General features: G+C 48.6%; 1 protein-coding gene across 3 annotated transcripts in view; it reads right to left on the bottom strand.

Annotated features, from left to right (window-relative positions):
• The window catches only part of LOC142289716 (transcription factor ETV7-like), a 116600-nt gene extending 95090 nt beyond the window's left edge, over positions 1-21510 (bottom strand). For all 3 annotated transcript variants that reach the window (XM_075333639.1, XM_075333640.1, XM_075333641.1), the window contains exon 1: positions 21282-21510. In XM_075333639.1, the coding sequence (XP_075189754.1) occupies positions 21282-21323 (42 nt within the window). In that variant the 5' untranslated portion in view covers positions 21324-21510. The remainder of the gene's footprint in view (positions 1-21281) is intronic.
• Between the last annotated feature and the right edge of the window lie 4188 nt (positions 21511-25698).

The raw sequence follows: 25698 nt of genomic DNA, 5'->3' as shown, positions 1-25698 counted from the left end.
ATTCAGCAATGTCTTTTTTTTTACTCCCCTCACAATGTAGCACCCTAAGCAGGTGCCTGCCCTGCCCGCTCCTTATCCTGGTGGCTCTGCAGTGAACTCTTGATAGACATCAGATTACTTGATGGTATCAGCGAAATAAACCCAAGCACTAAGGGACTGGGTCCATTTACTACCCGTAAAAATAAGAGCGTGAAAACAACATCTCCAACCAATTGTGTATCGGCAATTGACATCTTTGGGAATCTCGTAACAAGAGACCTTAGAGAAATATTCCAAAATAGGAGTCACACCAGATTTAACTTGAGCAAAACTGAGATGCAGACCCTCAACAGACTTAAACAGGACAAACACATTATGATTAAACCCTCTGACAAAGGGGCATGGTTGTCCTAGACAATAGACACTACCAAAAAAATCTGTATTCAACTACTGACTGACCAAACTGGCTATGAAATCCTCCCTGGTAACCCCACGACAATATATATTACAGAATTGAAATCCATTTTGAATGAGGGGCTATCAACACAAGTCATTGATAAAACAGAATTAGATTTCCTTCTTCATAAGGACACAGTCACTGCAACATTCTACTGTCTGCCAAAAATATACAAGGGATTGAATCCCCTAAAAAGTAGGCCCATAGTCTCTGGCATCGACAATGTTACCCAGAACTGTGGCGTGTACCTCGACCGTGTCCTCAGAACTTTTGTGTTAGCCCTTTCATCTTACACACGGCATACCCCCCCATTTACTACTCAAGCAGGAGGGTCTCTTTGTTGACCCCAGTGCCATTTTGAGTAGTATTGACGCTGAAGCACTTTATTCCCTTATTTCGTATCATAAGGTTTTTGAAGCGGTTGAATACTTCCTTAGGACAAGAGGATGACAGTTTAAGGCTATGTGCCCACGTTGCATTCTGTCCCTGCAGAAATTTCTGCAGTGATTTGAACAGCACTCGTGCGCTTCAAATCGCTGCAGAAACAGTGCGTACTGAAAAGCCGATTTCATGGGCTCTGGATGCAGCCTCTCCCATAGACAGAGCGGGGGCTGCATGCAAAGCGCACAAAAGAAGTGACATGTCACTCCTTAGAACGCAGCGCTTCGGCAGTAGCCGAAGCGCTGCGTCCTAATTCGCCACGTGGGCATGGATTAGGCACAATCTTCATAGATTGTGCTGGAGACGCAGGACGCATGCAGTTACGCTGCGGTGCAGAACGCAGCGTAACTGCATGAAAATACGCTATGTGGGCACATAGCCTAAAGCTCAAAGTGAATTCATCTTGAAATTACTATGCTTTTGCTTGACAAGGAATTTTTTCCTCTTCGACGGCAGATTCTACCACCAGCTCAGGGGCACTGCAATGGGAAGCCCTTGCGCTTCCACATATGCTAATTTGTTCCTGGGCTCGTGGGATGAAACAGTCATCTTCAGAGTGAAAAATGAAGAGAGATAAGCATTTATTTGTAATATGGACCTACTACATTGATGATATTTTTGTTGCATGGTGAGACTTGGCTGAAGATCTGTTAGTTGTTGTAGCGGGTCTAGATAAGGATGATCTGGGCCAAAAGTTCACACTACCCTTTCTAAACATTAACATCAATAAAAAACACAATGGGGAACTCCACACGTCGACATTCAGGGAATCAACAGCAACAAATAAACAGTCATCCGATACACATTAAGAAGGGGATTCCAAAAGGACAGTTTCTAAGATTAAAAAGAAACTGCTCAGACAAATACATAAACAAGACAAAAGACCAGAGGGAAAAATAATGTATAATCATTGTATAATTATCATAAATTTCATATTATTCCCCACAATAAGGATTAAATATCCAGAAAAACTCCATCTATATACTTGCAAAAGGATAATGTGTCTCCAACACACAAACACAGGAGTACTTTTTTCATAAAAATGTCAATTTTTATTAAAGGTATAGAAAAACACACAGTTAATTAAACAGAAGGAGGACCTCTACCTATAACCGCCCTCCACAATAGTATATGTATGTGCCCAATTAAATGCAACCAGGAAGCATATCGCATTCAAAATGTCAGCAGGAACAGTTAAATCCATTAATTCATGGAACAAAATTTAAAGAATCTGCTGCTTGCAAGTAAGGAAATAAGTCACTAACAAAACCTGCCCAGTAGAGGCACAATTCAAGGCTTACCCATATATGGACAGGAAAGAAGCAACGGGCACAGACGGTGGAGGGAAGGAAAGCCACCACCACCTATGATAATGGTGCACAACAGGTACACAAGATGCTTGAAAAGCACTGACCAATTCTCCTTATGGACACCAATATTGGTCCCGAATTATCAAGGAACCTTAAGAACCTTAGAAGGTTCTATAAATGCAATAACTGTGTGGCATGTACTCCCATTAAAACGAGAAATAGCTTTCATAGCAATGTGACCGGTAAGGACTATGACATTCACCACTTCATTAACTGTCGAACACAAGGCATTGTCTACAAAGTCACGTGTGATTGTGGGTTGTATTATATTGGTAAAAGAATTAATGAGTTTAGACGTAGAATTGGGGACCACATCGGAGACATCTAACTTCATAGGGACTCAGGGCCACCATCAGGCTATTACTGCCCTTACTAGTGTATAGGGCCCGCTAAGGAGGGGGGCCCGTTCAAATTAATTACTTCTCTTTATTAAGCCCCGGCTGGACCCCAGTCACAGCCACAGCCTGTACTATGGTCGCAGCAGAATAGGCTGGCTGTTTCGCTTTGGCCCCGTTAGCTGAACATGGCTAATTTGCATGCATTGCCGTTTAGGTGCATCGCACGCAGATTAGCCATGTGGTCGTGCTAAGGGCAGTGGGGCAGAGCAGGTTGCGTCATCCCAGTGACCCAGCATGCAGTAGCATGATGAAGTCATCACGCTGCGCCCTCATCACACTACTGTGGGCAACGCAGAGCCGCAGAGGTGGCAAGGACACAGAAGCTTGCGGGGAATGGTAAGCACTCCATGGAGTCGCTGAAGGAGGGGCCAGATGATCACAGAGGCCATGGGTAGTGTAGGGGGCCTGCCGACCCCAGCCCCTGCTTCACCTGGACACACATCCATCTTAAATGCATCACAGTGCACACAGGAGGTTGCACAACATGGGAGTCGGGGGGAGGGTGAGTAAAATTATTTTTGTTGTTTGTTTTTGCATTAGAGACATATTGTTATGACTATCAGCCAGAGGTGTCCGCCTTCTCAGGTCAGAGTCAGAGTGCCTCCTGTCTCTCCGTTGCCTTAGACCCATTCTGCGGGTTCTGCTCTGCCTCAGCGCTGTTCTCAGCATTTGGGCCAATCCTCCGCTGTGCTACTGATGGCTGTTCAGCCGCTCACTAGAGTCTAAGTGTGGAAAGTGGGCGAGTGCGCATGCGCAGGCCGAATCTCTTCCTAATAGAAAAATACAAAGATAGAAGGACCTCATTGTACATTATAATTGCAATAACCCTGCATAATAGTTGAAAACCTGAGAATAAAGGGTCTATAATGCATAATAAATACAAATAAGTGATACCATGCCATAAAAAGTTCTTTTAAGCTGCTTTTAATAGAAAAGTGCATAAGAGACAGCATGAGACAGAGTGAGGTAGATATTTAGTTTACAAACATATATGAATAATACCAGATAAAAGATTAGGAGGAAGGAGAAGAAAGTACCACATGAGGAAAAAGCGTCTCACTAAATAACAACATAGGATCAATCCATATGTGTAATGGACAAAAAATTCTAATGAATATTCTAATGGTCCTACATGCCAAAAAGAGACACATACCACCAAGAGTGTTGCTATAAAAGACTATATAGAATAATAAGTAGAATGTGGAGAATTGGTGGCAATACTTAAATATCCGTTCTCACTTGGAGAACCTTATCTCCAGTAATAACCCTTTTTTCATTTTTTTTTTGTGCAATTTGCAATTTTGGTTTGGAATTTTCAAGTGAAAATTATCAATCCCACCAACATAACTATGGCACCCCCACTGGGACTGCTATACCTTTCATTTCTGGGTCAAACGATGTCTGCTATGGAAATATCTCTTCGCCAACACTGTGTTACTATATATTTCTCTTGTTATATATTATAGCAAAAAGTAACATATTTTCTTTGGCAATTGGAGCTACAGTTTGGACACACCTTCTCATTCAAATAGTTTTCTTTATTTTCATGACTGAAAATTGTAGATTCACATTGAAAGCATCAAAACTATGAATTAAAACGTGGAATGAAATACTTAACAAAAAATTTTGAAACAACTGAAAATATGTCTTATATTCTAGGTTCTTCAAAGTAGCCACCTTTTGCTTTGATTACTGCTTTGCACACTCTTGGCATTCTCTTGATGAGCCTCATTGATGTAGTCACCGGAAATGGTTTTCACTTCACAGGTGTGCCCTGTCAGGTTTAATAAGTGGGATTTCTTGCCTTATAAATGGGGTTGGGACCAACAGTTCTGTTGTGCAGAAGTCTGTGGATACACAGCTGATAGTCCTACTGAATAGACTGTTAGAATATTCATTATGGCAAGAAAAAAGCAGCTAAGTAGAGAAAAACGAGTGCCCATCATTACTTTAAGAAATGCAGTCAGTCAGTCCGAAAAATTGGTAAAACTTTGAAAGTGTCCCCAATTGCAGTGGCAAAAACCATCAAACGCTACAAAGAAACTGGCTCACATGAGGACCGCCACAGGAAAAGAAGACCAAGAGTCACCTCTGCTGCGGACTATAAGTTTATCCAAGTCACCAGCCTCAGAAATCGCAGGTTAACAGCAGCTCAGATTAGAGACCAGGTCAATGCCACGCAGAGTTCTAGCAGCAGACACAACTCTAGAACAACTGTTAAGAGGAGACTTTGTGCAGCAGGCCTTCATGGTAAAATAGCTGCTAGGAAACCACTGCTAAGGACAAGCAACAAGCAGAAGAGACTTGTTTGGGCTAAAGAACAAAAGGAATGGACATTAGACCAGTGGAAATTTGTGCTTTGGTCTGATAAGTCCAAATTTGAGATATTTGGATCCAACCACCATGTCTTTGTGCGATGCAGAAAAGGTGAACGCATGGACTCTACATGCCTGGTTCCCACCGTGAAGCATGGAGGAGAAGGTGTTATGGTGTGGGGGTGCTTTACTGGTGACACTGTTGGGGAGTTATTCAAAATTGAAGGCATACTGAACCAGCATGGCTACCACAGCATCCTGCAGCGGCATGCTATTCCATCCAGTTTGCGTTTAGTTGGATCATCATTTATTTTTCAACAGGACAATGACCACAAACACACCTACAGGCTGTGTAAGGGCTATATGACTAAGGAGGAGAGTGATGGGGTGCTACACCAGATGACCTGGCCTCCACATCCACTAGACCTGAACCCAATCAAGATGGTTTGAGGTGAGCTGGATCGCAGAGTGAAGCAAAAGGGCCAACAAGTGCTAAGCATCTCTGGGAACTCCTTCAAGACTGTTGGAAGAACATTTCTGGTGACTACCTCTTGAAGCTCATTAAGAGAATGCCAAAAGTGTGTGTGAAGCCCTTGCCAGCCAGGTGGCCACCGATAGCGCCCCGCACAACACCAGTCCCCTAACAAGGTGACAGCAGCCAAACACTTAAAACCCTAGTCACCTCCCTCAGTGCTGGATGGACACACCAGGGGGCGGAGCCAGGTGGTTTACCACGCCCACCGAGGAGTTCAGAGAGCCTGAGGCAGGAAAATGTAAAGAGTCCAACAATAGAGATAGGGCAGCACTCACCAACGTCCAGTAAAAAAGACTTTATTTATTCATGGTGCAGGTAAAAAGGCAGGAGCAGAGTTGACAGCAGGGCCCCCTCATGGACGACAGCCGTTTCGCATGTACTCACGCTTCCTCGGGTCCGGTGAATAAATAAAGTCTTTTTTACTGGTGAGTGCTGCCCTATCTCTATTGTTGGACTCTATCCAGGAACTTTTTTTGCCTGGGGGATAAGCACCACCTGCCCAGTGTATGTGGAGGATTACCGCCTGCCGTCTACACAAGCAACACGGCTGATGCCCAGGGGTGGGTAGCTGCGGCAATTTCTGTTGATTGATCTGCAGGAAAAAGTAAAGAGCTTAGCCTGAGGAGTCGGAGAGAGCAGTTTGAGAGTTACGTGGAGGAGGTCAGGCCTGTGTGACAGGCCTGTAGCAGACTGACAGGTGCCAGGGTAGGAGCCGGGGCACCTTTGGCTAGGAGGCATACGGAGGCCTCTGCCTGCAGGAGCTGGGAAAATGGCTCGGTGGAACCGTGGTGGACCGGCACAGGGTAGTGGCTCGCCGGTACCAACCCGGGGAACCGACTCGGAAACCGGAGCACAAAGGGGGGTACTCAGACCCTGAAGCTAGGTCCAGAAGCTACTGGGGGCTAGCTAATTAACTGATTGCGGCCAGAACTATAGGTTCTGTCACACCCAAAGTCCCGACTGAAGACAACAGCCCAACGAGGGGGATAGAAAGCCACTGCGACGGTAGAGAGATCCCACGGGCCAGCGTCTGCGGGCAAAGGGCTCCTTCGACAATCACAAGCCGGGGAGCAGACTCCTGACGCTGCAAACGCAGGTAGTCCACCATCACACAAAACAGGTGCAGGAGAAAGGTAGAGACCACCAACCGGGTGGGGGACCAGACTGCAGCCGGCTGCGGGCACCGACCACCATCACCTTGGTTTACCAGAGACTCGTGTGTGTTTACTAATAGTAAGTACATCAGTGCCCTCCGGCTGCCCATCTTCCTGCACCGCCCAACTATTCCCACAACGGGTCCCGGGGCCACCATCCCTACCCACAGAGAGGTTAACAACTTGCTGCGCAACATCTCCCCCGGGTGCCCCATAACTGCAGCGGTGGTGTCCACCTTCACCACAACCCGTGGGTGGCGTCACAAACTCAAACACGGTTCCGGCCGTACACCTACGTTCCCCCCTAAACCGCCAACCCCTTTTAGATCGGAGTGACCGTTGACCCCCGGGTCCGGAGACCCTTGAGCCACCCACTGAAGGTCTGCATCCGAGCGGCTTGGCTGCCGCTGAGCACGGGGCGGCACACACCAATTTTCTGGCGTTACGAACAGGATACTTACCCATCCACTTACCTTGTGGAAGTGTGCCTTGAAGTGATGCCAGCGGTGATCCGTTGTGAAATTTTCAAAATCCACCATCTTGCCGCCATCTTCTGGAGCGAAGATTCCCGCCAAAGTCTTCTTCCCCGCGAAAAGGGCGTGAAACCTTAAGCCCCGCCCCCTGGAAAAATGGCCATACAGCAAAGCCGGAAGTCAAAAAACGAAACTTACCGGCCAGAGAGAGGAGTGCCACGAAAAGACCAAGGGTGGCGGGTGAAGATTCTGCGACATGTGACCGAGCAGATAAAGGGCAGGGACTCCAGGACCCTGCCACCCTTCTGGTTCCTGGACCCTGAGAGAGGGACATGACTGACCCGTCTAGCAAGCCCGGAGCCCGCGCCCGGAACAGCGGCGTGGGTGGAAGCCTGGGCGATGCAGATGTGCCGCTGCCTGAAGGGCCAGGTGCACTTCTTGATGGAGCGGTGGGTGGCCGAAATGGAGGAAGTGGCTGCGGCCGTGCGAGTACGTGAAGTGGAGGCAACTTTGGAGGAGCAGGTAAGCGACCCACGCCCCTATGTCTCCGAGGGACCGGCCGACATGGCTGATGGACCCGGTCTGCCCCTGCCCTCTATATTGCCTCCCTCGCCGCCCGTACCGGTTGCCACTGCTCCCCCGTTCGGTCCGCCGACGACGACACCGGCAGCAGAGCCCAATCCACCAACCCACGAGGACCCGCCTGAAGAGGCCGCCGCGAACAGCCCGTCGCCACTCCGCCACCGACACCGGCCCCGAGGAAGATTCACCTCCGGAAGATGCCCACTCCTGGTGTGAACCCGCCAGTCCCGGAAGCAACCGCGCCCCAGGTGATCCAGGCCCTGGCAGTCCGCCCGGCCAAGATGGAGGTGGCCGCCGACCGGAAGCCAGCCCAGCAGGTAAAGCTGGCGTCTCCCAGGTTCCAAGCCTCGGCTGAGGCGTTGCGGGGTTGCCGCTGCAAGGCAGCTGAGCAGGCCACGACACAGCGGAATTCCCCAATGCAGAAGGCGCCGGTCGTAGCCGGCACAGGGGAGCTCCGGCTGGGCCCGACCCCGCACAGAGCGAACCAGAGCAGGAGGATGCTCCGTATTGGGAGCGGCAGCAGCGCCAGCTGGGCCAGGAGATTGTGGCCCGAAAAAAGAGGAAGGCGGAGGTGCTGTCCCGTACCATCAAAGAGAAGGACAAAGTCCACAATGCCACCTTCCGGGTGCGGGGCCCGACCTATGAAGGCCAGGTCCGGCATTTTGACCCCCGACATGGATGGGGGTTCATCTTTTAGCCGGACCTGGATGCGGAAAGCTTTGTGTCCCGGCGGGACGTCAATCCCCACCTCCCGATGGGTCACCCGGACCGGGACATGGAGTCCGGTGAGCTTGTCACGTACACCCGGCATTGCGGGGAGTGGGGATGGTTCACCCTCATTTTGAAGAGTAGGGTGAGCCGCAGTGCCCAGAGGCACACCCAGTCTCCTCCCCTGCCATACAGTCCTGAAGAAGATGAAGAGTACTGAAGAAGGTAGCGGTTCCCGGTTACCATCCTGCCCGTCCCCATTGGGACTTTGTTGATTCCCGTTTCAGTTTTACCCCCATTTACAAAACAGACACGGCTGAGAACTAGCAGGCCATCCAAAAACTTTAGGGCCTTGTAAATAGTCCCTGACCACCCTTTTCATGTCTACAGTCTCCGGAGAGGCTGGTTGGAGGAAGGGCCTGCGGGATGTTGTAGGCCGAGGCCCTGTCACCATGCAGACCGGTGACTACCCTCCGGGTCAGTGGTCCCCTGGACGTGGAGCCTCTGAGAGACTGCCGGGTAAGGAACTTATTACCCGGCCCGTGTGGGCAACACCCGGACCCGAACCCGTTTCCTGGACTGGGGAAAGGGGTAGCTGACCTGTTTTTAGAGGCAGCATCAAGGTTTAGGTTTGCTTGGGTGGGCAAAATAGAAAGGACCCGGTCCCGTCCCGTTCCTGGTTAATAAAAATGTTTGCAACATTTAAGTAAAATGCCTCCCGCAAGGGAAGAAAACAGAAATATGCTTGAAAATGTAAATACTGTTATTATATTTGTAAATATGTTCTTTTATCTTTTTCCAGTTACAAAAGAAAATAAATGGTCGTGGTCGGACAGCCCGCGGATGGTCTGTGGTTAACCAAGGGGGATTGTGATGCCCTGGCCAGTCAGGTAGTCACAGATAGCGCCCCGCACAACACCAGTCCCCTAACAAGCTGACAGCAGCCAAACACTTAAAACCCTAGTCACCTCCCTCAGTGCTGGATGGACACACCAGGGGGCGGAGCCAGGCAGTTGACCACGCCCACGGAGGAGTTCAGAGAGCCTGAGGCAGGAAAAAGTAAAGAGTTTAGCCTGAGGAGTCGGAGAGAGCAGTTTGAGAGTTACGTGGATGAGGTCAGGCCTGTGTGACAGGCCTGTAGCTGACTGACAGGTGCCAGGGTAGGAGCCCGGGCACCTTTGGCTAGGAGGCATTCGGAGGCCTCTGCCTGCAGGTGCCGGGAAGACAGCTCAGTGGAACCGTGGTGGACTGGGACAGGGTAGTGGCCCGCCGGTACCGACCCAGGGAACCGACTCAGAAACCGGAGCACAAAGGGGGGTACTCAGACCCTGAAGCTAGGTCCAGAAGCTACTGGGGGCTAGCTAATTAACTGATTGCGGCCAGAACTATAGGTTCTGTCCCACCCAAAGTCCCGACTGAAGACAGCAGCCCAACGAGGGGGATAGAAAGCCACCGCCATGGCAGAGAGATCCCACGGGCCAGCGTCTGCAGGCAAAGGGCTCCTTCGACAATCACAAGCCGGGGAGCAGACTCCAGACGCTGCAAGCGCAGGTAGTCCACCATCACACAAAACTGGTGCAGGAGAAAGGCAGAGACCACCAACCGGGTGGAGGACCAGACTGCAGCCGGCTGCGGGCACCGACCACCATCACCTTGGTTTACCAGAGACTCGTGTGTGTTTACTAATAGTGAGTACATCAGTGCCCTCCGGCCGTCCATCTCCATGCACCACCCAACTACTCCCACAACGTGTCCCGGGGCCACCATCCCTACTCACGTTAACAACTACTCAGGTTAACAACTTGCTGCGAACATCTCCCCTGGGTGCCCTATAACTGCAGTGGTGGTGTCCACCTTCACCACAAATCGTGGGTGGCGTCAAGAACTCAAACACGGCTCCAGCCATACACCTACATTCCCCCCTAAACCGTCAACCCCTTTTAGATCAGAGTGACCGTGGACCCCCGGGTCTGGAGACCCTCGAGCCACCCACTGAAGGTCCGGGTGGCACATGTATAAAGCAGTAATCAAAGCAAAAGGTGGCTACTTTGAAGAACCTAGAATATAAGACATATTATCAGTTGTTTCACACTTATTTGTTAAGTATTTCATTCCACATGTGTTAATTCATAGTTTTGATGCCTTCAATGTGAATCTACAATTTTCAGAGTCATGAAAATAAAGAAAACTCTTTTAATGAGAAGGTGTGTCCAAACTTTTGGTCTGTAATGTATATTACTGGAACCTGCTATATATTGTTTCTTCCATGGTGTCCATGGATGTAGGATATATGATGGTCAGAGCCTTTGTGTCCGATGTCTCTGCCTGTTTATCCACATTGCTGGGCGGTCATTCTGCTTCCAGCTGCATGTTCTTATATGTGCACATATTAATGAGTGGTGTTATCCGCCTGTGACATGTGCCTGCGATTAGTGGGGGCATGCTATGCTGCTGCCAGCTGCATGGTCCAGTAGGAGCACTGAAGGGTTTAACTTGTGAGAAAGTTTTATAGATTGGGTCATTCCAGATGCATTATTACCAAATATGTGTACTTTTTTTTATTTTATTTTTTTATATAAAAATATGTATTTAATGGTATAGCCCCACAGGCTGCCATACCTAGGTGGCCCCATGGCCATTATTCAGGTGGGGGTCACCATGGACACCGTCAGCACAATGCAATCACAATTGTGTTCTATCAATGGAAAGAAAGAGGGAGCTCCAACCCTCTGGTAAGTAGATTGATAGCGGAGTGGCATCAGAGGGGTTAAACGCCCACGACTGTTTGTAACTGACACCCGCTGATGATTTCACTGGTACCACAAGTGAGCCGGCACAATTGCAGCACCATACGCGTATGCAGTTGGCGGTAACGCACCTTCAAAAGTGTTGTACATATATGGCATTTGTGGGAAAGGGGTTAACTTGATATTCATGATTATTTACGGTAAAACACTTCTTCAGGGGTCCCAAAGATCAAACTCCAATGAAGGTCAAAACTCCACCAAAGTTTTTACGTATGAGACAGAGTATGACATTACATTCCACATGATATACAATTTCCACTCAAACGTTAATAAGATGTCCTTTTAATTTCACTTTCAGTCTTACAAATCTCGTTTAAATGCAGAAGATGTTTATATGAAATACGGCAGCGTTTCTTACAAAAAAACATATTTAATTGTTCAGAATAATTTTCTACTTCCCCTGTAACTCGGCACCATCAAAATGAAAGCAGAGATGTGGCGCCCTGGACAAGCCAGGGGCCACAGAGAACAACACCAACACACCCCACACTCCCGGTCAGGCACACCGAAGTCAGACACAAACCCTTGTTGCCTTCCTCCAGGGGCTGATGTTCACACCAGGGGGTGGGCCAGGCGGTTGGCCCCGCCCACCGAGGAGTTCACAGTCCTGGAGGCGGGAAAACCAGACAGATCAGTTTTGGAGAGTGGAAGTGAGAGGAAGGAAAGTAGTAGTGGAGCAACTATCTGACAGCGTCCGGGTGTGTGGCCCGGCGGTACAGCAAGGTTGGCAGACGGTGGTGACCGTATGCAGGAGTGGCCTATCGGAGTCTACCGTAAGGACCGTGGACGGGCGGTGGCCCGGCGGTACCGGACTGGTACACAAAAAGAAGTCAGCACCATCTGGCAGGGGCTTACGGACCCCGGCAAGGCTAGGAGTCGCCGTGAATTTGCCAAATCCGTCAGCGAAGGGAACCTCCTGGGTTTCCCAGCAGCCAAGTCCCGACAGAAGGCAACAGTCCAACCGTGAGAGGGAAACACAGCCACCGCCAAGGCTACTGTTCCCAGGGCCAGAGCCTGAGGGCAAAAGGGGCTCCTCCAGCCCATATCCAAGCTGGGGAGCGGGTTACCGGTGGGAACCCATTGGAACCGTTTACAGTACACAGGTGCAGGGAAAGGCAGTCACCATCAACCTGCCGGGAGAAACAACACCGCAGCCGTCTGTGGGACTCGTCCATCCAGCCGTGTGTTTTACCGAGAACTGTGTCCTCATCATTGGCTGAGTGAGTACCACCATGCCGTGCGGCACAGTGCTGCCCCCGCGACCCTGCACCTCACCAGGCCCCGTAACCCGCCTGCCATCCATTCCTACCACATCACCGGGCCCCGGGACAACCAACCCCCTACCCACGTAGGGGAGAACTAACAACAAAACTGCTCCCTGTCACCGCTCCCGGGATCCCCGTCCAGAGCAGCGGTGGTGTGACCAACTTCACCACAACCGTGGGTGGCGTCACGGACAATAACCCAATCCCCACCATCCAATCAAACCCCCTTTTCACTCACGGGCGAGGAACACCGCTCGAGTCCACGGGATCCGGCCCACCGCTCGAGCCACCACAGAGCAGCAGCAGCCGGACCCGAGCAGTGGGAGAGCGCAGCGTCCCCTCCTCCGCCCACGACAACTTGGCGCTGTGAACAGGATCCCACCGTTCTACCAACTGGTGGAAGTGCGCCTTGTGTGACCGCCGGAGGTGTCCGGCCGAAGAATTTGTGAAGCCGCCATCTTGGGCGCGAAGAATTACCGCTCGAGCGTCTCCTCGAGTAGTGGAGGTGCGAATGCCAAAACCCCGCCCCTGTAGAGAAGGAGCCAGAAAGAGACTAAGGGGGACTGATGGCGTCTGGCCGCATGTAGCCCGCGGCTATAAGAGCAGAGACGCCAGGACTCTGCGGCGATACTGGGTTCCTGGAAGACCTCATTGCCACGATGCACCATCCGAACACCAGCGATGACGCTCCCGCACCTGGCACGGCAATGTGGCTGAGAGACCGGACCGCCCCGCTGAACAACCATCTGCAAGCCCACATGCAGCTCCTCCTGGAGGAGTGGGAGACCGACATGGCGGACGTGGTGGCAGCTATGCGGAGACGCGAGGTGGAAGAGGATTTGGAAGGGAAGGTGAGTGACCCACGCCCCTGTACCCCTAGCGGGTCGGTCGTCGCGGCCGAGGGACCCGGTCCATCCCCGCTCGCCCTGCCTCCTCCCCCACTACCCATGTTAGCTGCTACCGCCTCGCCACTAGGCCCGCTACCTATTCAACCGGTAGCGATACCCTGCCAATCCGCCTCGGCGGACCGACTGGCTGCAGACGCGCGGAGCCGGCCTGAATCACCCCTGTGGGAACTGCCAGGATCGCAGCCCCTTAGTGAAGACGTATCAGAGGCCCCGGCCAGGATGGCACCAGGCGCTGTGCCCGAGCCCGGGACCATGGAGTGGATGAAGGCCAGAATAATTGAGTTCAACCAACGCCAGCAGAACCAGATATGCCTTATGATGGAGCAGGGGACCAATGAGGTGGAGATGCTGATTGCGACTGCCCCGATGTACGGGATGGGAATAGATGTGGCGGAGCCGACAGGTGACCCACGTCCCTATGTCCTACCAGGACCGGCCACTGCGGCTGAGGGGCCCGGCCCAGTCTCGAACCACGCATCGCCCTTACCATTACTTATGGGGCGCCTCAGTGTGAATCCACCTGACCTACTGCCCCACACTCCCGCAGAAGAATCTGATGTTTTGGCTACTGGGAGCCGGCAAGCTGCGGCAGCTGGCGGTAATCCGCCTGACGCAGAGACAAGTGATAGTGACCCCAGCTCCGGTGCTGAGCCCACCCTTGAAAGTGAGGAGGCAAGTGAGTGTCTCCGCTACGTGGGAGAACCGGTAGTTTATTACACCGCGCGCAATGGTGGGAACGGATACCGGGCACCCCTGTCACAGCAGGCATGTCACTGCATGTTTGATATGCTGGTGGCGGAGGATGGGGCCGCCTCATCAGAAGAGTCGGAGTAAGGGCAGCGGAGTCCCATTGCAGTTGTCCCCCGTTGGGACCACCAAAGTACCGTTTAAAGTTTTGGAAAATAAGTGATGAGAATGATTACCGAGAAGAGTCACCTGATTGCAACCTGATTAGAAACCGGTCGTTTCCGGCAACTGGTCCCCGTTGGGACCCCCTTTTCAAATTATGCGTAGAAACTACTACGGACAAGCCCGAGAACTAGCAGGGCAACCACAAACTTGTGGCATGTAAATAATGTTGTTTTATGGTTTGCACCGTTACCGCCTCCGGAGAGGCAGATTGGAGGAAGGGCCCGCAGTTAAGCAGGCTGGGGCCCAGCCACCACCGGAACCGGTGGCGATCATCTGGGTGTTTCAGGGGTTCTCCATGGACGTGGTTCCCCTGAAAAGGACAGAACCCGCTCGGGCAACTTGTGCTGGACTGGGGTCAAGGGGTGCTGCCTGTTTGCTTAGGGGCAGCATCAGGGCCAGGTTGCTTGGGTGGGAGAGAGCGGAAGCCGTACCGTTACGCAACGTTTAAGTAAGAGTACCTCCTGATGTGGGAAGATGTTATTATAAATGTAATCTGTTTTACCGTTTCATCTTTTTCAGTTGTGAAAATAAAACCGGTGATGGACGGGCAGCCCGCGGACGGTCTCCATTTTACTAGGGGGGAATGTGGCGCCCTGGACAAGCCAGGGGCAACAGAGAACAACACCAACACACCCCACACTCCCGGTCAGGCACACCGAAGTCAGACACAAACCCTTGTTGCCTTCCTCCAGGGGCTGATGTTCACACCAGGGGGTGGGCCAGGCGGTTGGCCCCGCCCACCGAGGAGTTCACAGTCCTGGAGGCGGGAAAACCAGACAGATCAGTTTTGGAGAGTGGAAGTGAGAGGAAGGAAAGTAGTAGTGGAGCAACTATCTGACAGCGTCCGGGTGTGTGGCCCGGGCGGTACAGCAAGGTTGGCAGACGGTGGTGACCATCTGCAGGAGTGGCCTATCGGAGTCTACCGTAAGGACCGTGGAAGGGCGGTGGCCCGGCGGTACCGGAGCGGTACACAAAGAGAAGTCAGCACCATCTGGCAGGGGCTTACGGACCCCGGCAAGGCTAGGAGTCGCCGTGAATTTGCCAAATCCGTCAGCGAAGGGAACCTCCTGGGTTTCCCAGCAGCCAAGTCCCGACAGAAGGCAACAGTCCAACCGTGAGAGGGAAACACAGCCACCGCCAAGGCTACTGTTCCCAGGGCCAGAGCCTGCGGGCAAAAGGGGCTCCTCCGGCCCATATCCAAGCTGGGGAGCGGGTTACCAGTGGGAACCCATTGGAACCGTTTACAGTACACAGGTGCAGGGAAAGGCAGTCACCATCAATCTACCGGGAGAAACAACACCGCAGCCGTCTGTGGGACCCGTCCATCCAGCCGTGTGTTTTACCGAGAACTGTGTCCTCATCATTGGCTGAGTGAGTACCACCGTGCCGTGCAGCACAGCGCTGCCCCCGCGACCCTGCACCTCACCAGGCCCCGTAACCCGCCTGCCATCCATCCCTACCTCACCACCGGGCCCCGGGACAACCAACCCCCTACCCACAGAGGGGAGAACTAACAACAAAGCTGCTCCCTGTCACCGCTCCCTGGATCCCCGTCCAGAGCAGCGGTGGTGTCACCAACTTCACCACAACCGTGGGTGGCGTCACGGACAATAACCTAATCCCCACCATCCAATCAAACCCCCCTTTCACTCACGGGCGAGGAACGCCGCTCGAGTCCCCGGGATCCGGCCCACCGCTCGAGCCACCACAGAGCAGCGGCAGCAGCAGCCGGACCTGAGCAGTGGGAGAGCACAGCGTCCCCTCCTCCGCCCGCGACAGAGACATAAACACACCAGTATTCTGAGAACAGTGTTTGGAACTAGAAATGAGAAAATACATTTGAGTGGAATTGAATTCTACTAAAATTATAAAAGTCTGCATTCTCCACAATGCAGCGAGACCCTTTAGTGTTGGTTAGGTGAATTGGGGTGTCTGTCCTGTGACGTGCACTTATATAGTTCTTGGCAGCCTTCCTGATATAATAGTATGGGTGTCATCAATAGGTTGTAAGCCAGACACTGTGCATCACTGGTACCTGTGTGACTGGCACCCTATGCAAGCCCTATCTGGTGCATATCTAATACCAGCAGCCACCTACTCCATGAATTGCTAGGTCGTGAGTGGTTGTTTCATCAGCATTTTTCACCTGTACAGCCCACACCTTTATCATGGGGGCTGCTGTATCCTGCATTGTTAATTTGATCTTGAGTTGGTAATGGCTTTCTTTTTTTGTGATTTTTTTTTTTATTTTAGTCCTATGTGAACCATATTTACATTGACAAAATCTAATACACTGCTGGTGTTAGATTAATAAATGGATTGTGGTCCAGCAACCAGTAATCCATTTAAACAGGCTGATAATCAGGAATGAACGTTCCTAGGAATACGATAATCAGGAATGAACATTCCTAGGAATAGGATAATCAGGAATGAATGTTCCTATGAATACTTGTTTCCAAATTGTTGGCCTGTCTAAAGTCAACAATCCCACAAAAAGTAAGCAAAACTCTTTTGCACCTGGTAAGATTATTTTTAAGCAATTTTAAAAATCTTAATAGGTCATAAAGAGTTCTAGAAACAAACAATGATCTATCTAAGGGTGCCCAAAAATCTAACAACAGTAGGCCAATCAATCAAAATTGTGTTTTTTAGTCAAAAATTGGCATGAAAAATATCCTTTCCCTGTACCACATTTTTTTTAATGTCTCACTTCAGGCCATACATTCTAATCCTTACTTGCTGAAAACTAAACAACCTGTACCAGTTGATACATGTCAAGATAGGAAAAAAGTAGTTGAGAAATTCTTAATGCAAAGTGACTGAAAAGTAAACTTGTTAGCAATTTGTGAGATTGGAAAAATCTGTCGGTCCTAAAAATTAGCATCTATGCTTGTGTTTTTATTGATAGGTTCCTTTGCTTCATGCACAAATCTAGGGGTCATGATGGGGAGGTTCTATAACAGAAAGATGAACGCTTTCCAGCTCCCAGGGTTCTCCTGTCATCTTCACCACTCATATGTAACTGCTGTGGCTCAAAAGAAATTGTGCTCATGCAATTTACTAGAATTTGAGGTTGAGACTTTACACTCTACTCACTAGTCTAGACTATATCAAACCTGTCATGTGACTGGTGAAAAGTCTTCTACAATGGGTTAACCTGTCAAGAACTTAGACCAAGCTGACATGATTTTTGATTTCAACTTTACATGGTGGACACAACCCACTGGGGAAGAAAGGCAACATCCATCTTTGGAGAATCCAGAGGCAGCTCATCAGAGTACAAGCTCGCCTTTTTTTTAATAATTCATTTTTTGAAAACGCATTGCCTGAGAATTCCAGTGCACGATGAGACACTCAATGAAGCCTTATCAGGGGGCAGAAGCTGCAGTCACTGATGATGCTTCATTTCAGGTTCTGTGCTAGTCCCTACTCTACTGAGCATGCTTCAGTTGTCATTTCTGACAGATGCTCACTAGGTTTTTGTCATAGTGCAATATGCACTGTCACAATACACTCTCTCATTGGCTCTGATCAGAGGTTACAAGCTGCCAGAAGAATGCACTGTCAGTCATTGTAATAATATACTTCATACAGAAAACAGCACACCCCTTCAAGCCTATTCTCTGCTTACTCGTTCTCGTCTTACAACGTGCACTGACAGTGCACTCTCCTGTCAGTTCATCACTTCTGATCAAAGCACAGACCAAAAATGTGCACAGTCACCATATAGAATAATGCACCCCCATAGTCCTCCCTATAGAATAATGCACCCCCATAGTCCTCCATATAGAATAATGTACACCATAGTCCTCCATATAGAATAATGCGCCCCCATAGTACTCCATGTAGAATAATACACACTCTATTGTCCTCTATATAAAACAATGCACATAGTCATACATATAGTATTATGGCCCCGTGTCCTCACTAATTTACAAAATACATATTCTCATTGTTCCCCTGCCGTGGTGAGTGTTCTGCAGCTCTGCTCCTGTCAGCACAGCTGGCGGGCTGTAGTGACGTCATCACGCTCGCTGCACTGAGACGTCAGACGCTAAGGGAGAATGATAAAGGAGGGATCCTGGATGCAATTACTCTTGAACGGGCGGGGGGTTTTGGTGGCGGTATTGGCACTGGCCCCTTTGACTCACGGACCTCATAGCACCACGTGGCCTGCCACCATTGGCGATATGCCACTGCTGAGATTCTAGTTAGATAGAAGAGGGAAGAGGAGCGGAGTTCTGCCTCTAGCTCCTCCCTCTGTGTCTAGCTCCTCCCATCTTCCATCATCATGGAATCTCAACAGTTGCCATCTCCTTTCTCAGTAATGTGAAAGTCTTCACTGAATACAGATTTTAACTCAGAACTGAGAAATTTGATAATGACTGATCAATTCAAGCAGAGAAAGGAGTAAATTTGTCTGATAAGATATAAATTACAAAGTTTCTTACTTTAAGGTGTACTATTAATGTATGAAATCAAAATTTAAACATCGATTATGTTTTAACTATTAGCTACCTTAACCAGCGTAGCTCTGGGGTATTTTTCCCTGTTCAATCATAACCAGACACATATTCCTTTTTTTGTATATAGGGGTTTAAAAGCTCTAAAGTGTTTTCTTATTCACTCATTAAAATAATGTTGCCTGTTTTTTCAATAATAAATAGATCTTACTTTTTAATGTAATTTTTATATTAATTTTTTTTTGTGATTTCAGGTGAAAATGTAAAGGAAAGAAAATATTTTTGCTCATTCTTCACATTTTTTTCTCATTTTTCAATAACAAAAAGTGCCACTTAAATTGCTTTTTAATTGTTTTCCTCTGCCCAGTACAATTATTTTTATATATTGAATATACAGTTCGTTGGTTCATCAAGAGCAGGTCTAGAAATGGCGATCAGACCAGCAATGTTTTTTCTGTTATTATGTTAATTTTTTTCCTATCTTTTATCAAATATTTTTTTTTTATATTGAACACATTTTTGCCAGCAACAAGGCGATAAAAACCCTGGACTTAAGATAGCGCCACCAGGAGGAGCTGCTGGCCACTGGAGTGAGCTGGTAGAGAAAGGTTATAAAATCTAAGCCAAATCCCATGAAGTCAGAAACCAAGCTAGAAAAATCATTCAAAGGTCAAACAACCCAAAGTCAGCAACTGAATAATACACATGATCAGGGGTATAGGAATAGAACCAGAGTCAGAAATAACCTATAACTGGCAAAATGAGCTATTGTTTTATATAGTGAACCCAGCTCAAGGCTCACAGAAGGGAGAAAATTGAGAAGAATTAATTAGAAATTAACCCCAAGCTCTGTACATGAATGGTATCACAAATCCCAGAATATGAAGCAGAGGATCCCATGTCGCCTGCAATAAAGTCAGATCCCAAGAAGTCAGAAACCAAGTTAGAAATATCATTCAAAGGTCAAACAACCCAAAGTCAGCAACTTAATAATACACAGGATGAGGGGTATAGGAATAGAACCAGGGTCAGGAATAACCTATAACTGGTGAGAGGAGCTATAGTTTTATATAGTGCTCAAAGCTAACAGAAGAGAGAAAATGAAGAAGAATTAATTAGAAATTAACCCCAAGCTTCATGCATGGATGGCATCACAAATTCTAGAATATGATACAGAGGAGCCCATGTTGCCTACAATGAAGGACAGCAACGCACAACGATGAAACCAAAAGAAAAAGAAGTTAGCGTAGACATGAATGTAACAGTATTTCAATAGCACCATTTTTTATATATTTTTTTTACTGATTTTCCCTGTAACTGGGGTTAGCAAGTTAGTCCCAGTTACAGGTTAAATTCAGTTTTCTGAATTTCGGACTACATTGTGGAGCAAATCTGGGTCTGCAAAAACCCATAGGCATCTGAACCACTCTAGCATCCAGCAATCTTGTGATCGCTTGGCAAGGACCATGAAGCGCTATTACTGCTTCCAGAACTGTATACACAGCACTAACTCACCAATGTATTTACAGCGATTAGTGATAAACAACCTCTCCCTTCTATATGGGAATTCTCGCTGTCTCAAAGAGCTGGCTCCCCACATTTACAGCAGCATGATTGTTCTGCAGCTGTTCACTCCTTGCAGTCATATGCCGATCATCCACAAGTAGGAAGGTCAGCAGTAGTTAATTTTGTATGTTTTGTATATTGTAATAATCTAGGATCCAAGTCTAACTCAAAGGTCAGGAGGGACATGATTTTTAATAAGAGCCATATAAAATAATAATGGCAAATAAAGTATGTTTATATTGACAGCTTGCGGTTCAATTATATTGAGAATAGAGTTGAAGCACGGACAGTACATGTTCCAAGGAATGGGACAGATCTGCATAGGTCTTTCTTTAGTAACAAAGATATAAATGAATCGTTAAAGAGACGATTACCATTTTTTTGTCATTTACAAATAAGCTGTAAATCGCGCTAAGGCCAAGCGCTTGGCGTTTCACAGAACAGGACACCAGCAAAGAACTGCTGATTAAAGCTAATTGGTAAGTTGCTAAAACGTTTTAAAGCACATTAGTTAAAATATCAAGAAAATGACAGACCCAATTAGTTATATAGAAAATGTTGGTACTAGTAACAACTATCTTTATTGACTTTCGTTGTCTATAATCAACAAGACAAAATCTACGACTCTTGTATAATCAGAAAATAGACTGACAGCTGCTTTGTTAAACTATGCTTCAGATGAGGTCTCCTGATATACCTACAGGGAGGAGCAAGATAATGCATGCAATGTTGTTGTAAATTTTAACATTATTGTAAATTTTTAGTATTATTTAGTATGTATTTTATTGGCTGCTCAAATGTTCTGTGCAGTTCATTTACTCTACCCAGTGAATCTTACTAACCAGAGTATTGTACCCCTACGTAGATAAAGCGTATAAATCTATTTTTTCTAACCAAAAGCCCACCCAAATTTATAGCATTAGATTTAAGTACCACCGTGTAACATACCTGATGGTCAGATGTAGTTTGGTGAGTACCCAACATGGACATATCCTTGCTAGAGGAAATGAAACTTCCAAAATGTGATGGAATTGATTCTTTAGGTTTTTTTAAATGTTGCTTTTAGTAGTAAAGTTAAGATGATTAAGTTCTCAGATGTCCGTTTTCGGTCTACAATGAATCTTCACTGACAGGGGCAGATGTTAAAAGTTCTCCATATAAAAGGCTGTGTCATTTCTGTACCGAGCTTACAAAATGAAAGTAAGTGATTCTCTATTCTGGCATATCAGACTGCTTTACAGAAAGTGAAAGTAAGATTGAGACGTGCGAGTAAGGAAATAAGAAAGGAACCATAAAAAAATATTGTGAAAAAAATGGTAATCATAGCACTATAAGAAAATAGATGAGATTATCCATACATGAAAATTCTGTCCATTGGTACTACAGTTTGGCACAACTATACCGTGTAGGACTCTGTCAGAAGGTTTTTGCTATGCAATCTGAAGACTGCGTCCTGTAAGGGTTAACACATAGAATTCAGGAATGACTGTTTTGTCAAGGTCCAATTTGTTGTTTATTTACTATGTTTGTTTAAGCAGCAGGACTTATCATTGCTCGACTACATTGTTTCCTTCATGGCAGTCAAGCACACCTCCTCCTCTGAGTGACACCTCACTGTCAATGCTTAATCTCTATAGAGAGACTGGCGTGGCGGGGGCAGCTCTCTCAGCTCCGCTGCATTGCTAAATATAAAAATTCTGATTGTGTCAGAACGGCTGCACCCAGTAATCTAAGTGATACATCGTTGGTTCAGGATCTCTTTGCCTACATCATGCTGCTCTCAGATGAGATAGCAAAACCTGTTGACAGATTCCCTTTAACCCCTTTCTGAGCAAGTGTTTTCTCGATTTTTCATTTTTCATTTTATCTTTCCCTCCTTCCAAGAGCAATAACTCCCATTAGAGGGCTAATTTTTGGGGTGCAAGTTGTAGCTTTGAATTATAACATTCATTTTATCATTCAATGTGCTGAAAAGTCAAGGAAAAATTCCAAATGGGGTAAAAATAGAGAAAAAATTCCAATATTGTTTTTTGGGTTTCATTTTTACAATAGTCATTGTATCTTAAGAATGACCTAGCAATATGATTCTTCAGGTCAGTTACATTACAACAATATCACACTTGATAGCGGCTAAAAAAATTCAGAACTTTGTATTGTAGCAGTGGCAGCCATTTTGGAATTGTCACACTGGCATTCATTTTGTCTTCTCTATAGTGTTTTTAAACACACAATGGGTTTCTGTTGGTGTTTTGAACACAATGGGTTCATGTTTGAGTCCAATGTCCATTTCTCATAGATAAGTTTTGAGGCACACACACCCATGGCAGTATGCCCACACTATGTTAATCAAAATCATTAGTTTGAAATTAATATCCAATTATGCAGAAGATTGAAACACAACCAATCAGTAGTACAATGCTAATGCAACTAATAAGATGCTTAAGTTTTGTACCTTATCTCTTTGCTACTCCCAAAAAGGATTCTTTATAAATATGTATTACTTCCTGTAGTACATTGGGAATCTTGTCATACTTAGAGCTCTGCTGGTGTGTGACCTAATTTCCTCCGTCAGCTGTATTCATCTGTGACACAAGATGGATCCCTGTACAGTGCTGGTGTCCATAGTTGTTGTGACATTTTCTTTTGTGGAGAATATGGACACTACAATAGTATGATGCCCCTGGACTACCAGGTCATCACAGGGTCCTGCACAAGCTGCCCTTCCGTGCAGTATTCCGCCTCCCTCTTGGTTCTGAGTCCCTACTTAAGTGGTGTTGCCTCCAACAGCAAATCAAATCCTAGAGACACCCTGCACCACACCCACCTGACACACCAGTGGACGGCTTGAGAGGAATAGAGTCACCCACCTGGTGGGTCAGGGAGGGGAGGTGAGGTGTGTAGTGGGTCTAGTCAGTCTGTGAGGGGAGAAGGAGTTGGAAGTAGCCTTCGAGCTGAGAGGAGCTCAGAGGTAGTCAGGAGTGGTGACTCCAGAAGTAACTGCCCAGGTTGCAGACGGTGGTCTGGGCCTAGAGGAGTCGGACCCCCGGTCGCAGGGGATTGTGGCGAGGTACTCGGACCCATCGAGGAGGACGGCCGGCAGCCTAGCCCTGTCACCGGTCCGGGGCCGAAGGCACAATGGGGTACATGGACCCTAGGTCGGGGAATAGCTTCAGGCAACCCGACAATTCACCTGAGGAGAACGGAGCCTTTACGATCTGTTCCCACCCACTCCAGAATCGGGGCATTAGCGCAACGAGGTGGATAGGACTTTCCAACCAAAACGGTTCAGAAAATCCCAAGCATGAGCCCTGAGAGCAAGCTCCCATACTTAGCCATAGTAGGGAGTGGGGCCCGGCTAGTTCCACGCTACCGGGCCATCAAGTTGAAGTCTAAACTAAGTGCCAGGAGGCAGGTCACGGATCACCAGGCAGCACCACTTGGGGACGGGACCCGGACGAGCTCCCCTTAGGGCAGCGGTACCCAGAGACTTGGTTTACCCGGTTGTCGATGTCTGCTTATGAACTGAGTGAGTACAAGAGTGACCCCTGCATCCCCACGGCACCCCCTCACCGAGTCCCGGGGCACCCCCTACCCGTGGAGGGTTACAACACTTTGCTGCCCCCGCTCCATCATACCTGGGTACTCCCAACAGCAGCGGTGGTACTCCCAATTACCACACACCACGGGTGGCGTCACGAACTATAACCCCCCTGTAAATATCCCCATTTTCATTCGAGTGGCGGCATAACCCCCGGGTCCGGAGACCCTCGAGCCACTGCGAACCCGGATCCGATCAGCTCGGCTGCTTCCACGGGGGCTGTACACCTCAAAAACCGGGCGTCACGAACAGGATATGAGCAGGACCCACTTACCTGGGTGACGTGCGCCTTGAAAATCCAAACTGCTAGTCAAGAGTCCCGTTTCCCGCCATTTCCGCCATCTTCCGCCATCTTTTGGTGCCAAAACGCTGTCTTCTCGACCAAAAGCGTGTGAAGCCGAAGCCCCGCCCTTCGTCCTGAGAGTCAGCCCAGAACCGGAAGTTCCCAGAGGGCCACAGCAGAGAAGTGAGTGGTGGGCGAAAACCGAGGGGGCGTGATGGCATGTAACAGCGGAAGAGAAGCAGGGACGCCAGGACTCTGCCATAACGTTCCTGGACCCCACAAAGGAAAGATGGCGGTTGCGTGAGACTGGTCACCGGAGCGTGCTGCTCCCGGGACCGCGACTTGGATCAAACAAGAAACGGAGCAGCTCTGCAGGAGGATGCGGACGCAATTCCACTTCATACTAGACCACTGGAGGCAAGAGATGAGGAGCCTGGCATTGGCAGTGCAAGCCTGTGAGATCGAAATCTCACGTGAAGAGCAGGTAAGCGGATACCCAGTCCCAGTTAATTCCACTAATCAAGCCGATGCGGCTGTGGGATCCGGTCCGCCACCGCTTACAGCAACCACCTTACCACCACCACCCCCATCCTCGGCGGACGCCTAGATGCCCATTCCAACCCCGGCAGAGGGACCTTCAGCCCCAATCTATGAAGAACCAGCTGTGGAGCTCCCGGCCCCGTCACCAAATCAGGTCACGGCCTAGGTCACCCAGACTCCGGCCCGACCAGACCCAGCCGCATTACCGGGCCCGTATATAGACACGGAGCACCCGGACTCTGCACCCCTAGCTGCGGAGCATTTGGTCTTCCCTCACGAAGTAGCGACGGCGGAGCATGAGGAGTCACCAACTCTGCTGGCACGCTGTATCGCAGTGGCTGTTGGGGCTACAGGAGTACAGTTAAAACCCATGCCAGCCAGTGAGCCGAGGCCGGACGCTGACACCCCCTACTGGGAACAACACCAGCAAAAGATATACCAAGAGATGACAATACGAGACCGGCGATGACGAGACGTTGCCATCCGTACTCACCTGGAGAAGAATCAGATGAGAAATGCCACTTCCTGGGGCCTCGGTGCTGCGGCCTAGTCGATCGTTTTGACCCCGACCAGGGATGGGATTTTATCCGGGAAGCGGGCCTCACAGCTGGTGTGTTTGTGTCCCGGTGGGATGTGGCACAGCACCTCCCCAGGGGACACCCTGGGTGGAATCTGGAGCCGGAGGATATGGTCACCTATACCCGGCATTGTGGAGAGCGGGGCTGGTATGCCCTAGATGTGATCAAGCAAGTCATGATGGAAGAAGACTTTGTGACGGCGTCTGTGGTGCGTAGCCGCAAGGAAGCATGGCTACGGGACCCGGCCATTTAAAATTGCAAAACTTAGAGTGAGGATCTGTGTTTTCTTTTGTTTTCAATAGTTTGTTATTTTTCTTGTATCATAGTGAATAGTAATGTCTTATAAAAAGAAAAAATACTGAATAA

This window comes from Anomaloglossus baeobatrachus, chromosome 2 (assembly GCF_048569485.1).
Source record: "Anomaloglossus baeobatrachus isolate aAnoBae1 chromosome 2, aAnoBae1.hap1, whole genome shotgun sequence".
Classification (NCBI taxonomy): Eukaryota; Metazoa; Chordata; class Amphibia; order Anura; family Aromobatidae; genus Anomaloglossus; species Anomaloglossus baeobatrachus.
This window is presented reverse-complemented; position numbering and strand designations above follow the sequence as displayed.